The 15,173-nt window shown below is 44.6% G+C and overlaps 1 protein-coding gene across 2 annotated transcripts in view; it reads right to left on the bottom strand.

Annotated features, from left to right (window-relative positions):
- slc4a7 (solute carrier family 4 member 7) overlaps positions 1–15,173 on the bottom strand; it is a 60,276-nt gene that overhangs the window by 23,380 nt on the left and 21,723 nt on the right. Inside the window, exons 3-8 of one of the 2 annotated variants that reach the window (XM_072692560.1) lie at positions 15,071–15,173; positions 13,897–14,035; positions 12,732–12,892; positions 11,696–11,884; positions 6,291–6,409; positions 4,224–4,271 (exon numbers count right to left, since the gene is read on the bottom strand). The exon at positions 15,071–15,173 is cut by the window's right edge and continues 41 nt beyond it. In XM_072692560.1, coding sequence (XP_072548661.1) covers positions 4,224–4,271; positions 6,291–6,409; positions 11,696–11,884; positions 12,732–12,892; positions 13,897–14,035; positions 15,071–15,173 — 759 coding nt within the window. The remainder of the gene's footprint in view (positions 1–4,223; positions 4,272–6,290; positions 6,410–11,695; positions 11,885–12,731; positions 12,893–13,896; positions 14,036–15,070) is intronic. The other variant, XM_072692561.1, reaches the window with a different exon arrangement.

Consider the following 15,173-nt stretch of genomic DNA (forward strand, 5'->3'; position numbering starts at 1 on the left):
GGGCGCTCTATAATGCTCTATAATGTTCATATGATCCACACGCTCATTCTGACAGACTGTAATACACTACAGGAAGCGTAGGGGGCGCTCTATAATGCTCTATAATGTTCATATGATCCACACGCTCATTCTGACAGACTGTAATACACTACAGGAAGCGTAGGGGGCGCTCTATAATGCTCTATAATGTTCATATGATCCACACGCTCATTCTGACAGACTGTAATACATTACAGGAAGCGTAGGGGGCGCTCTATAATGCTCTATAATGATCATATGATCCACACATTCATTCTGACAGACTGTAATACACTACAGGAAGCGTAGGGGGCGCTCTATAATGCTCTATAATGATCATATGATCCACACATTCATTCTGACAGACTGTAATACACTACAGGAAGCGTAGGGGGCGCTCTACATGGTGTGAGACAGTGCTCTGTGTGCAGGGTGTGTGTGCTTAACACTGCTGAGCTCAGTGGGTTTATTCTGCTGCTGATAAACTAATTAAAGCCAGATTTCAGGAGCTTTCCCCTCGCACTCCCTCTGCTCCTGCCAACACCAAAGCCTTAACATCACTCTCCTGAGTCTACAGACAGCTCACCACACACACACACACACACACACACACACACACACACACACACACACACACACACACACACAGTCCTACAGAAGCACTGAATACAGCACCAGGTAACACGACTGAAAGTTGATAATTAAACACTTAAGAGGACAGCTGCACCATAATAGCATTAATATCCAGTATGAAGCTCTAATAGCATTAATATCCAGTATGAAGTTCTAATAACATTAATATCCAGTATGAAGCTCTAATAGCATTAATATCCAGTATGAAGCTCTAATATCATTAATATCCAGTATGAAGCTCTAATATCATTAATATCCAGTATGAAGTTCTATTAACATTAATATCCGGTATGAAGCTCTAATATCATTAATATCCAGTATGAAGTTCTAATAGCATTAATATCCAGTATGAAGTTCTAATAGCATTAATATCCAGTATGAAGCTCTAATATCATTAATATCCAGTATGAAGTTCTATTAACATTAATATCCGGTATGAAGCTCTAATAACATTAATATCCAGTATGAAGTTCTATTAACATTAATATCCGGTATGAAGCTCTAATAACATTAATATCCGGTATGAAGCTTTAATAACATTAATATCCAGTATGAAGTTCTAATAGCATTAATATCCAGTATGAAGCTCTAATAGCATTAATATACAGTATGAAGCTCTAATAGCATTAATATCCAGTATGAAGTTCTAATAACATTAATATTCAGAATGAAGCTTTAATAACATTAATATCCAGTATGAAGCTTTAATAACATTAATATCCAGTATGAAGTTCTAATAGCATTAATATCCAGTATGAAGCTCTAATAACATTAATATCCAGAATGAAGCTTTAATAACATTAATATCCAGTATGAAGTTCTAATAGCATTAATATCCAGTATGAAGCTCTAATAACATTAATATCCAGAATGAAGCTCTAATAACATTAATATCCAGTATGAAGCTCTAATAGCATTAATATCCAGTATGAAGCTCTAATAGCATTAATATCCAGTATGAAGCTCTAATAGCATTAATATCCAGTATGAAGCTCTAATAACATTAATATCCGGTATGAAGTTCTAATAACACTAATATCCAGTATGAAGCTCTAATAGCATTAATATCCAGTATGAAGCTCTAATAACATTAATATCCAGTATGAAGCTCTAATAACATTAATATCCAGTATGAAGCTCTAATAACATTAATATCCAGTATGAAGCTTTAATAACATTAATATCCAGTATGAAGCTCTAATAACATTAATATCCAGTATGAAGCTTTAATAACATTGATGCCAGAGGGGATTACGACGACTCCGGACAGTGGTACAGAGCAATTGAAGCTCCACTGTGGAGCAGCTAACCTCTATAATGAACACCTCCCATCACCCTCATACTGTCCATACCACAACGTCTCGCTCGTGTCTTCTGAGTCAAAGGTGAAAATGCTCACTATTGGATAGGTGGTCATAATGTTTTGATATGATTGTATCACCAACAGGGAGTATATACAGTATATTTAGGCTCTCTTAATTAGCTAGTTAGTAAACCAACTCCATATTTACATTCAAAATGGGATGTCATACTGCAGGTGTAATTTGTAGGCGTCCCAATACTTTTGTCCAGTGATGATAAACACTAGGCCCTCTGTATAAGAAGGACCTGTAATAGTGATCATATGAAATAGGAGCACTGGGGTTTCTTCTAGGAAAGGGCTCACAGCTCTGGGAACAGTGAGAAAGCCCTGGAGGAGCAGGAGTGTCCAGACCTGTGACTGTTACCGTCTGTTCCCACAGCTTTTAGGGGTGGGGCTGATGGACAGAGGAGAAACGCGAGCGCTAACTCAACACTGAAACCTGAACACCATTTCACAACCCCCGAACAGAGCCAAGCCACAGAGGCACGGGAGACGAGAGCGTTCCGTAATCAGAGAAGATCACTTGATTCCTCTGCAAGCTGCAGCCCCGCAGAGCTCCACAGCAGCCTCCTGCGCTCCCTCCTGCTAATCCCAGCTTTGAGAACCTGCCTCTGCGCTCAGGAGAGCCTGAGAACATCAGCCCTTCACGCCCAACGCTGCCATCACTCACACCAACACCCACCGGCTTCCAGAGAACACGATCTGCTCAGGTAACACAGCCAATCATCACCTCCATCTACCCCTGACCTTCCATCAGGGGGTACAGACAGGCTTGGCTCTCCCTGAGAAGATCTCCAGCCCACCCACACACACCCTGGTCTTCTGGGGAGAGGTGAGGAGACACCAGTTTAAAAAGACTAAACCTGCTGGAAACCAGTAAAAACGAATCCATAATCTCAGACTTCAGAAACGAGCCATTCCCCAACCTGCACAAACCCAAGAGGGTTTGCAGAAGGTTAGGGATGACAGATGGGGTATGAGGGGTAGGGATGATGGCGAGGGGTGGTGGAGGGCTAAGGATGAAAGGTGGGATTGCAGAAGGGTACAGGTGATAGTTTGGGATGGTGGAGGACTAGGGATGATGGGTCCAGGTGGTGCAGGGATGGGAATGATCAGTGAGGATATTGAAGGAGTAGGGATGAAAGGTGGGGTAGGGATAAAAGATGGGGTAGGTGGAGGGGTATGGATGTTAAGTGGGTGTAGATAAGTAAAGAGGATGGGTCAGGGGTTGCTGAAGAGTAGGGATGATGGGTCAGGGTGGTGCAGGAGTACGAATGATGGGGTAGGGATAGTGGGTGGTGTAGGAGTAGGGACAATGGGGTAGGGATAGTGTGTGGGGTAGGTGGAGGGGTAGGGATGACAGGGTAAGTTTGATAAGCACGGGTGGTAGAAGAGTAGGGATGATGGGGTAGGGATAGTGGGTGGTGTAGGTGGAGAAGTAGGGATGGTGGGTAAAAGGTAAAGGTAAAGGTGTGTGCTATGTACACTGTACAGCGAAATGTGTCCTCCGCATTTAACCCATCTGTGGTAGTAAACACACACTCACTAGTGCACTAGGGGCAGTGAGTACACACACACACACACTCACTAGTGAACTAGGGGCAGTGAGTACACACACACCCAGAGCGGTGGGCAGCCAACTCCAGCACCTGGGGAGCAGAGAGTGTAAAGGGCCTTGCTCAAGGGCCCAACAGTGGCAGCTTGCCAAGCCCGGGAATCGAACCCACAACCCTGTTATCGACAGCCCGGCGCTCTAACCGCTGAGCACCACTGCCACTAGGGATAGAGGGTGGGGTTGGTGGAGGGGTAGGGATGATGGGGTAGGTATGACAGGCTTGGGTGGTGTAGGAGTAGGGATGATTGGTCAGAGTCATGGAGGAGTAGGGATGATGGGTGGGGGTGTGGGTGGAGGGGTAAGGATGATGGGTGGGTGGGGGTGGAGGGGTAGGGATGATGGGTCACTTCATCTCTTTCTCAGTGATGATCAAAGAACATCAATTACACACATGAAAGAGGCACAGACACAGCACAACAATCAGATCAATGGAGCTCCATTACACAGAGGATTAACAGATCAAACACATGTAGCAGAGCAGCTCCGCCCACAGACACTTCACCAACCACAGGCCCATGCTTGATTGACAGGTGCTGATGAGTGACATCACAGATCATCCCAAGGTGGGAAGTGAAGTGGGGTGGTGGGACTTACAGTGGGTCTCTCAGAGCCGCAGCGACAGCGAAAAGAAGGGTGGCAGTCCTGTTGCCGTGGCAACCGTACAGCCAAGAACAGAATCACAGTACAGGTCAGTTCACACCAGAACATCTGATTCACTTTCACAACAAGATCTGATTCACTGTCTGATTCGCTTCTCTTTACAGCCGGACCGGATTCACTTCTCTTTACAGCCGAGTCGGATTCGCTTCTCTTTACAGCCGAGTCGGATTCGCTTCTCTTTACAGCCGGACCGGATTCGCTTCTCTTTACAGCCGAGTCGGATTCGCTTCTCTTTACAGCCGAGTCGGATTCGCTTCTCTTTACAGCCGAGTCGGATTCGCTTCTCTTTACAGCCGAGTCGGATTCGCTTCTCTTTACAGCCGGACCGGATTCGCTTCTCTTTACAGCCGAGTCGGATTCGCTTCTCTTTACAGCCGAGTCGGATTCGCTTCTCTTTACAGCCGAGTCGGATTCGCTTCTCTTTACAGCCGAGTCGGATTTGCTTCTCTTTACAGCTGAATCTGACTCACTTCTCTTTACAGCGGAGTCTGACTCACTTCTCTTTACAGCGGAGTCTGATTCACTTCTCTTTACACCTGGATTTGATTCACTTCTCTTTACAGCTGAGTCTGATTCACTTCTCTTTACAGCTGAGTCGGATTCACTTCTCTTTATACTTAGATATGGATTATGTTATGAGGGAAAACATCCATACAGAACTGTTTATCGGAAGCTGCTGCAGTAGATCACCATACCATCAAACCCATACCGTCTAATTATGCAGCTGTACTGGTTGATGGGTGAGAGTTTATTGTGTATAAAATGCAGGGCTGGGTTTCCTCTGACCTTGCCTGTAGCTGGAGCTTAAACACACATTCAAACCCCTCCCTCTGCAGAGAGCAGGGTCAACCCTGATCCAGCTGTGAGCGGCTCAGGTTTCAGAAGAAACAGTGAATGAGCAGGTGTCCCAATACTTTTGTCAGAATAGTATAACTGTGATGGTCTCAGTCATCATTTTGTCGTATAAGTAAAATTATTAAATGACCTGTAGGTGATGATGATGATGATCTGAAAATACAACGACTTAAAATAAGAACAAAACGAATATTCTTATTTATAATTTAGAAGGATGACACTAGATTTCTTATTTCTTGTTTTAAGTATCAGAGTACATAAACCATTTAAAAATAATAATAATAAAACATTGTTGGTTTAAACTTATCAGACAAGCTCAGATCAGATCATACACTGTAGAAATATCACAACCTAACCGTCCAGCCGGCCCAACCTGTCACACTTCCTGTCCTGAGATAAGAGGAACTCAGTGTTACTGACTGTGTGAGGAGAGAAAGGTGATATTCTGCCTTATTTCCTGCAGGTCAGTGCACAGCGAGAGATGGCAGTGATTGGACAGCGTGAGGCGGTAATCGGACACCAGTGTAAACAGGAACGATAGAACGACTCGTCTCAGATTCACAGCTTTCACGTGAAGCGGTAATTAAACCAGACACTCATAAAATACAGACTCCGACTGTCCTCCGGTACAGTGATGACCGTCTGGAATCTCTGGTTACAGCTTTCCTGAATACTTCCAGTTCCCGCACGACATGAAAACCTGAACTGTCCACATGTTAAAGAATGAATGAACGTATTTAAATGATTAATAAATAATCAGCGTGTGAAAACATATACAGACGCTAAAACTGCCCCATTTACATACACTGCCTATTCAGCCTACAGCGGTTCGGCTCCACCCGTTCACACGGACGTTATAAGGAGTAGGTCAGTCTGGACTGAATCAGAACAGAGCTCATTTATATTCATCAGTCCTAAAGGCTCTGTGTGTTAAATTGTAAAACATAATTGCGTGTTTTTTGGGTTCCTAAACCAACACGTATTTTAAGTAGAGCTAAAAAAATAATAATATATATATAAACTAAAGAAATATGATGAAGATATGCTTCTTACAAGATCCAGCGCATGTACATCTGTACACATTAAAAAAGCTCTAACTGTGTGTGTGTGTGTGTGTGTGTGTGTGTGTGTGTGTGTGTGTGTTACCTTGCTGAAGTCAACAGTACTGTTCTCTCGGCTCCCCCCAGGCCCAGAGTTGATCCGGCTTTCACTCGGTTTACTGTTATCCAGGTTCCCTGGAGCGGACTGGGGTGAGGCCAGTAACCCTACAGAGAGAAAGAGCAGGATATAATCACCTCAATAAACACTCCTATACACTAGAATAGGAGATATTAGTCTATAAACACCTCAATAAACACTCCTATACACTAGAATAGGAGATATTAGTCCAACAACACCTCAATAAACACTCCTATACACTAGAATAGGAGATATTAGTCCAACAACACCTCAATAAACACTCCTATACACTAGAATAGGAGATATTAGTCCATAAACACCTCAATAAACTCTCCTATACACTAGAATAGGAGATATTAGTCCATACACACCTCAATAAACACTCCTATACACTAGAATAGAAGATATTAGTGCATAAACACCTTAATAAACACTCCTATACACTAGAATAGAAGATATTAGTGCATAAACACCTTAATAAACACTCATATACACTAGAATAGGAGATATTAGTCCATACACACCTCAATAAACACTCCTATACACTAGAATAGAAGATATTAGTCCATAAACACTCCTATACACTAGAATATGAGATATTAGTCTATAAACACCTCAATAAACACTCCTATACACTAGAATAGGAGATATTAGTCTATAAACACTCCTATACACTAGAATATGAGATATTAGTCTATAAACACCTCAATAAACACTCCTATACACTAGAATAGGAGATATTAGTCCATAAACACTCCTATACACTGGAATAGGAGATATTAGTCTATAAACATCTCAATAAACACTCATATACACTAGAATAGGAGATATTAGTCTATAAACATCTCAATAAACACTCCTATACACTAGAATAGGAGATATTAGTCTATAAACATCTCAATAAACACTCCTATACACTAGAATAGGAGATATTAGTCCATAAACACCTCAATAAACACTCCTATACACTAGAATAGTAGATATTAGTCCATAAACACTCTCAATAAACACTCCTATACACTAGAATAGGAGATATTAGTCTATACACACCTCAATAAACACTCCTATACACTAGAATAGGAGATATTAGTCTATAATAATCTCAATAAACACTCCTATACACTAGAATAGGAGATATTAGTCTATACACACCTCAATAAACACTCCTATACACTAGAATAGGAGATATTAGTCTATAATCATCTCAATAAACACTCCTATACACTAGAATAGGAGATATTAGTCTATACACACCTCAATAAACACTCCTATACACTAGAATAGGAGATATTAGTCCATAAACACCTCAATAAACACTCCTATACACTAGAATAGGAGATATTAGTCCATAAACACCTCAATAAACACTCCTATACACTAGAATAGGAGATATTAGTCTTTAAACACCTAAATAAACACTCCTATACACTAGAATAGGAGATATTAGTCCATAAACACCTCAATAAACACTCCTATACACTAGAATAGGAGATATTAGTCCATAAACACCTCAATAAACACTCCTATACACTAGAATAGGAAATATTAGTCCAACAACACCTCAATAAACACTCCTATACACTAGAATAGGAGATATTAGTCCAACAACACCTCAATAAACACTCCTATACACTAGAATAGTGGATATTAGTCCATAAACACCTCAATAAACACTCCTATACACTAGAATAGGAGATATTAGTCTTTAAACACCCTCAATAAACACTCCTATACACTAGAATAAGAGATATTAGTCCATAAACACCTCAATAAACACTCCTATACACTAGAATAGGAGATATTAGTCCATAAACACCTCAGTAAACACTCCTCTACACTAGAATAGGAGATATTAGTCCAACAACACCTCAATAAACACTCCTATACACTAGAATAGGAGATATTAGTCCAACAACACCTCAATAAACACTCCTATACACTAGAATAGTGGATATTAGTCCATAAACACCTCAATAAACACTCCTATACACTAGAATAGGAGATATTAGTCTTTAAACACCTAAATAAACACTCCTATACACTAGAATAGGAGATATTAGTCCATAAACACCTCAATAAACACTCCTATACACTAGAATAGGAGATATTAGTCCATAAACACCTCAATAAACACTCATATACACTAGAATAGGAGATATTAGTCTATAAACACCTCAATAAACCCCTCACTATACACTAGAATAGGAGATATTAGTCCATACACACCTCAATAAACACTCCTATACACTAGAATAGGAGATATTAGTCCATAAACACCTCAATAAACACTCCTATACACTAGAATAGAGATATTAGTCTTTAAACACCTCAATAAACACTCCTATACACTAGAATAGGAGATATTAGTCCATACACACTGTCAATAAACACTCCTATACACTAGAATAGAGATATTAGTCTTTAAACACCTCAATAAACACTCCTATACACTAGAATAGAGATATTAGTCTTTAAACACCTCAATAAACACTCCTATACACTAGAATAGAGATATTAGTCTTTAAACACCTCAATAAACACTCCTATACACTAGAATAGAGATATTAGTCTTTAAACATGTGTATAGGAGATATTGTAGTGTACGCTACAGGTGAGACAGTGAAGAAAAAGGACATTTGACTATTTTGACTATTTAAATATTCTTCCCAGGACAGACAACAATAACACTGCTTCTGTTTCCATTCAGTAACACAGACCGACATCAGTGGTGAACTCACTCGCCCCCTCCCACACACTTCCTCACCACACACAACAGAGAGAGAGAGACGAGCTCGTAGCAGCCCAGCTCTCACCGTACAGCAGAACGGGGCTGAAAGACTCATTCATTGGGTTTCCACTGATTCACTGATTCCAGGCTCTCCACTGCATTCTGCCCGATTTCTGCTTCAGCTTCATCTAAACAGACCAGCTGTGAGCCGCTGGGTTTGCCTCCTGCAGTACCCACATTTCACCAGTAGGCTTTAAGCTCAGAATATTACACAGAAGATACTCTTGCCCACCAGTAGGTGGTGGCCTAATGCAAGCTCAACACCTGAAGAAAAAAAGGGGTGTGGCCACAGGTGAGAGGAAGAGGAGAGGAAGATTCTTCACTGGGATGGCCTTCATCTTACCTGCGTAGCCACACCCCTTTCTTTCTTCAGGTGTTGAGCATCAGCATTGAGCATTTCTCATGGTGCTGCCACCTACTGGTGGGCAAGATAACCTACAACAGACGCAGTCCCTGCAGAAACACACAACTTCAGCAAGTCAGGTCTGAGTGTCCGGCAGTTTGTTAATATCGAGATGAAGCCTGAAGCCCAAAGCCGCGGTCACACTGGGTCTCGGATATGCCCCGCGTAATGGGAGTGGCCAGACATCACAAACTAAGAAACAAAGCAAAACAGAAGCAATACACGACAGCCAAAAGTATTGGGACACCTGCTCATTCACTGCTTCTTCTGAAATCAGCAGTATTAAAGAGCTGATCCTGCTTCTGTTGGAGTAACTGTCTCTACTGTCCAGAGAAGAAGACTCTACTAGATTCTGGAGATTTGAGCATTCACAATAAGAGCATTAGTGAGGTCAGGATTAATAGGTTAGATGATCACCACCCAACCTCCCAACTCATTCAGAGAACACAGTTCCTCCACTGCTCCACAGCTCCTCAATGCTGGGGCCTGGCATTATTAGGCAGCATGGAGCCAATAGGGTCATGATGTTGATCTGCTCCAGAGGGTCCTATTCTATTGGCAGTACTTCTTCTCTACAGGGACTAGACAAGCTGTGTGTGCATTTGCACATCTGTGTCAGCAATGGGTGCAGCTTAAAGTGGCTGATTAGAAGGGGTGTCCACAAACATTTGGACATGCAGTGTAACTTCTGAAGGTCATGATTGTCGAACAGAACAAAGGGTAGATGTCCAGGGTCAGTTAGAAAGCACATGCAGGTGAATGTTTTTGGTCAGTGCTTCAAATTAGCCTCTGCTGCCAGTCTGAGAAGCTGCTGCATGCACGTGACCTCGGATCTGACCGCTCCCACTCAGCTCACGAGGTCACGGGTCGGACACGTGTCTGATGTAGGTTGACTTTAAGGTCTGCGTTTTGGTCAGTCTGGTCATCGTGAGCGCAGCCCAAGCGCAGAGAACCACAACAACAGTGGGAGCTCCAGGATCAGGGGCAGAAACCACTCTATTGGGGGCTGCATGCCGCATGCCAGCTGATATTTGCCTTCTGGGGGCGGGGGCAGGAGCAGCGACTGGTGGGCGTGGTCAGGTCCCACCCCCTCGTCCTGGTCGGAGCTCTCATACAGGTGTGGCTCCTCGTCCTCAGGCGGGAACACTACAACCTCCGGGATGTCGTCCCTCTCACCCCGGGACACCAGCAGCTCTGGACACTGCAGGGACGGGCCGGTTGGACGTGGAGGGGGCGAGGAATGGCGGGATGGGGGAGGGGAGTTCTGGGGCGTAGCATTCGGAGAGGAGGTGGGGCTTAGCTGCAGGAGGCCAGGGATGAAGGAGCCGCGAGAGCCGCGGGACGCTCTGGACCCGAGGCGCGAGCCCAAAGGGGTGGAGGTGCACATGGAGGAGTTGCGCCTCAGGAGAGACAACCGGGAGGCAGAGAGCCCCTCCCCTTTGAGGGCGGAGAATGAGAGAGAAGAAAGACATGATGATGAATAGACAGTGGAAAGAGTTAAAGCATGGGCAGCACAACCAAGACGCTGCTACTTCAGAACATCTGGGTCGTGTTGCCCAGCTCTAGTCAAGGGTGTCCAACTCCAGTGATGGAGCTCCTCAGCCCAGTCTGGGAACTTCAGCCCAGCATCTACACACCTGCTGTGCTGAAGAACCTCCAGAACCAGAGCTGGACAACCCCGGGTTAGGCCAAATAGGAAGACAATGGAGCTTGGGCTGCTGGGGCGAAATCAGATATGACAAGGGAACTGCAGGCAAGGAGACCAACACCACCAACAAAACAAAAGCAGTCAGTCCTCAGAGGCTTAGTGACCTCCTAAACACTCACACACGGGACAGCGCAGCCCCACACATCACTTACCTCGCTCCACAAACGCTCCTACAAGTCAACAAGGAACTCACACTCGCTGCACACCATGCACCAAACAGCTCCCATCACACACTGCAAAAACCACATCCTCAGCATAGCGACCTGGGAGACGGGCCCGGTGCCGGCCGCGCAGGCAGTCAGTGTACGCACCCGGTTTTCAGCGTTCTGAGCTCTGGTCTGTTCGTTTAGTTTAGAGAAGGAGCGCAGTGGTGACTGAACAAAGCCTGAACTCTTAAAAGCTCAGAACCGAAGAAACGGACAGGTGGAGGTGAAGAGAGGCAGGGGAGAGTGGGGTGCAGCAAAGCGTCTCACCATTCCTCTCGAGCAAGTGCGGGTCGGAGTGTTTCTTGCCTATGTCGGCGATGGAGCGCACGAGCGGGATGCGGTTACTGAGCTTCTTCTCGTTCTGGTGGTGATGCCGCTTCAGCATGGCTTCCCGGACCTTCTCCATCAGAGACTCGTCCAGCTGCTTGTTCGCCACCATGCTGTCTATGGTCATATCTGAGGATCAACAGGCACAGTTACACCAGCAGGTTCAGCCCAGGCGTGGACAATAAACCCAGCCAACCGGTCACCCACAGACGGATCATCTCTCAGGGTAAAAGGGAACCGCAGGGCTCAGGAGATCATCCTACGCTGATTCCTCAGGCCTGGATTTACTGAGGGATCTACTGAGAGTAAAGACTACACAGGATTTCTGTAAAAGGATTGTTCTGTACGGGATCGATTTGTCACCCTGTTAAACTGCTGACTTTTCAGGGGTTAAAAGTGACCCTGCTGACTATTCGGGGTTTAATGTTAAACTGCGGACTTTGCGGAGGGTAAACGTGACCCTGCTGACTTTGCGGAGGGTAAACGTGACCCTGCGGACTTTGCGGAGGGTAAACGTGACCCTGCGGACTTTGCGGAGGGTAAACGTGACCCTGCGGACTTTGCGGAGGGTAAACGTGACCCTGCTGACTTTGCGGAGGGTAAACGTTACCCTGCGGACTTTGCGGAGGGTAAACGTTACCCTGCGGACTTTGCGGAGGGTAAACGTGACCCTGCGGACTTTTCGGGGTTTAGCGTTACCCTGCTGACTTTTCGGGGTTTAGCGTTACCCTGCTGACTTTTCGGGGTTTAGCGTTACCCTGCGGACTTTTCGGGGTTTAGCGTTACCCTACTGACTTTTCGGGGATAAAAGTGACCCTGCAAACTTCTCAGGGTAAAGGTTACTTTTTGACCTCTAAGGGTGAAGATTACACTGCAACCTCTGAGGGTAATTCTTACCCTGGGACTACTCGGGCTGAGGGTGACCCCATCATTTTGTGGGGTAAAGACAACCCTGTGATTTGAGGTGAACACTAACCTGCAATCTCTTCAATGGTGTTGGCCCTCATGTCCAGCATGACGGTGCCGTTCATGATGCAGCTCCGAAGCTCAAACAGGCTGTGCAGTGAGAGAGTGGCAACATACGGCTTACTCCACCGCTCCCCACCGTCCTCCACGTCCTCCTCGAACTTCAGCCACCTGAACACACACACACACACACACACACACACACACACACACACACACACACACTGTCACAGTCAGTAAAACAGGCCCCCCTGATCACAGGGATAATCAGCGGTTACCTAGAGACCTTGTAACTAACCGCACTATCTGATCCGTTATCTGACCACATTAAGAGTTCGGGCCAGAACGGTAGAGCTCAAGCCTTTTACCTGTTCACTAAAACATCTCATTTGAATGTATTTACTGTGGGAGAAAGTAGCTTAGTAACTAAGCTACAGGTAAGTGCTTCCCAGTCACAGCTGAGGTGACTTTCAGAACACCCGGATCAGAACATCTGGGTTGTGTTGCCCAGCCCTGATCAAGGATGTCCAACTCCAGTGATGTAGCTCCTCAGCCCAGTCTGGGACCTATCCAGCTTCCACACACCTGCTGGATATTCACACCCAAGCGCCCAAGCGTTGGTGGAGGTTTATTAGCAGGACGGTTGATCAGCATCAGCCTCTGCTCATCTGGCAGGATTTACACTAGATGTTAGAACACGGTCTCGAGGATTTGATTGCATTCAGCCTTGAGAGTATTGTATGTACAGTTTCACAAAAGCTGGGGGGGCTTCAAACCATTCTAGCCCACGCTCTGCACTGGGCAAATTAGGGTTACGTGCTCATGGCTTATAGAGCTGTGTGTAGGGCTGGGCGATATGGTAAAAATACTGTATCATGATATTTATCACGATACTGTAATCACAGACTAAATACATCATTACAAACTACTGTTCAGATTCTCTCTGTGCTGAATACAGTGATTTATACTCGATAATATCTGCTGCTCTTCATCTAATTACACTGTTAGTAATGAAACCTGCAGCTGATCAGTGTTTATTAAGTATCACCATGACTACATTCATCACCATACGATTAAAATACTCTCATATTTCCCAGCTCTAGTGGTGTGTGAATCTGTGTCACTAACGGATGGTGGAGTATTTGCCTCCACCGCGGGCCGTTAGGCTGCTTTACCTGGCCGTTTCCTTCCATTCACACATCTGCCCGTCCAGGAAGGACAGCTCGTCCAACTCCGTGAACAGATCGTGAGGAATGTGCTCTTCGTCGTCATCCTCAGTGCCCAAGATGAACTGCACCCTCTGGGACGGCGTGTCTGTAGGAGATGAAGGATTTGGACTGTAACAGTGCTGCAGAACCACGGCACACAGTTGAGGTTCTAGATAGTCAGCAACATGTTTAATTTGCTTTTAGCTCTAAAGTCCGGAGCTAAAACCTCCATGTCTTGTTTGGTCGACTGCATTTAGGGTACAGACTTTAACGGACAGCCCTCATACTGCCCTGATACCCCACACATAAGCTGGGACAGAGGAAAAGGCTGCAGCAGAATTTCCTGTTTTTAGAGATTATATTATGACTTTAATATAAATCTATAAATCTTCACTTCAGTTTATTTTAATAAACGCTGAGTCTCTGTCTGATCCATTACAGAGCTGCTTAACTGGACCTGGTGCAGCGAACTCTAATGAAGTCGTACCGTTCTGTACTCAGCACTAAGGGTCTACACTAGGGATGCACTGATCCAGCTTTTTCAGTTCTGATACGATACATAACAGGACAAGCCAAGTTTCACTGTCTCTAAATTTGGAGGGTATTTTATAATATGATGATAAATGTTGTTGTTATGGTGATACAGTAAGCTTTTCTGATCATATGGAGGAGACTTATGGAGGTTATTACTGCTTAATAAACACTGATCAGCTGCAGGGTTCATTACTAGCAGTGTAATTACACTGGGTTCAGTAGGTGAAGAGCAGCAGATGTTGTAGAGTATAAATCACTGTGTTCAGTACAGGAGAGGATCTGAATGGTAGATTATAAGAATCTGATCCTGATGTTTTCAGTCTGTATCGTCTATAAATATTGTGATATGTTATTTTTACCATATCGCCCAGCCCTACCAGGAACTCATAACATTTCAAGGTGAAAAAAGATGAATGGGTTTGTCCAGCTGTTAAACATGGTGGGGGTTCTCCTGACCCTTAGAATAACACCCAAGAAGAGCTAATATCCCTGAGAGCTGCCTCTACCGCTGTGTGTCCAGAGAGCCGGAGGACTCAGTACTGCTGGAGCTATAGGAATGCAGATTTCTGTGTGTGTGTGTGTGTGTGTGTGTGTGTGTGTGTGTTACCATATGTTGGGGACTCTCGACCATCGTCTCTCTCTGATTCTCTCTCTCTGCGTTTGCGGTGGTGTCTGTGGCCGCGGTGTCTGTGTCTCCGTCTGCTCTGTCG

This window comes from Salminus brasiliensis, chromosome 1 (assembly GCF_030463535.1).
Source record: "Salminus brasiliensis chromosome 1, fSalBra1.hap2, whole genome shotgun sequence".
Lineage (NCBI taxonomy): Eukaryota > Metazoa > Chordata > Actinopteri > Characiformes > Bryconidae > Salminus > Salminus brasiliensis.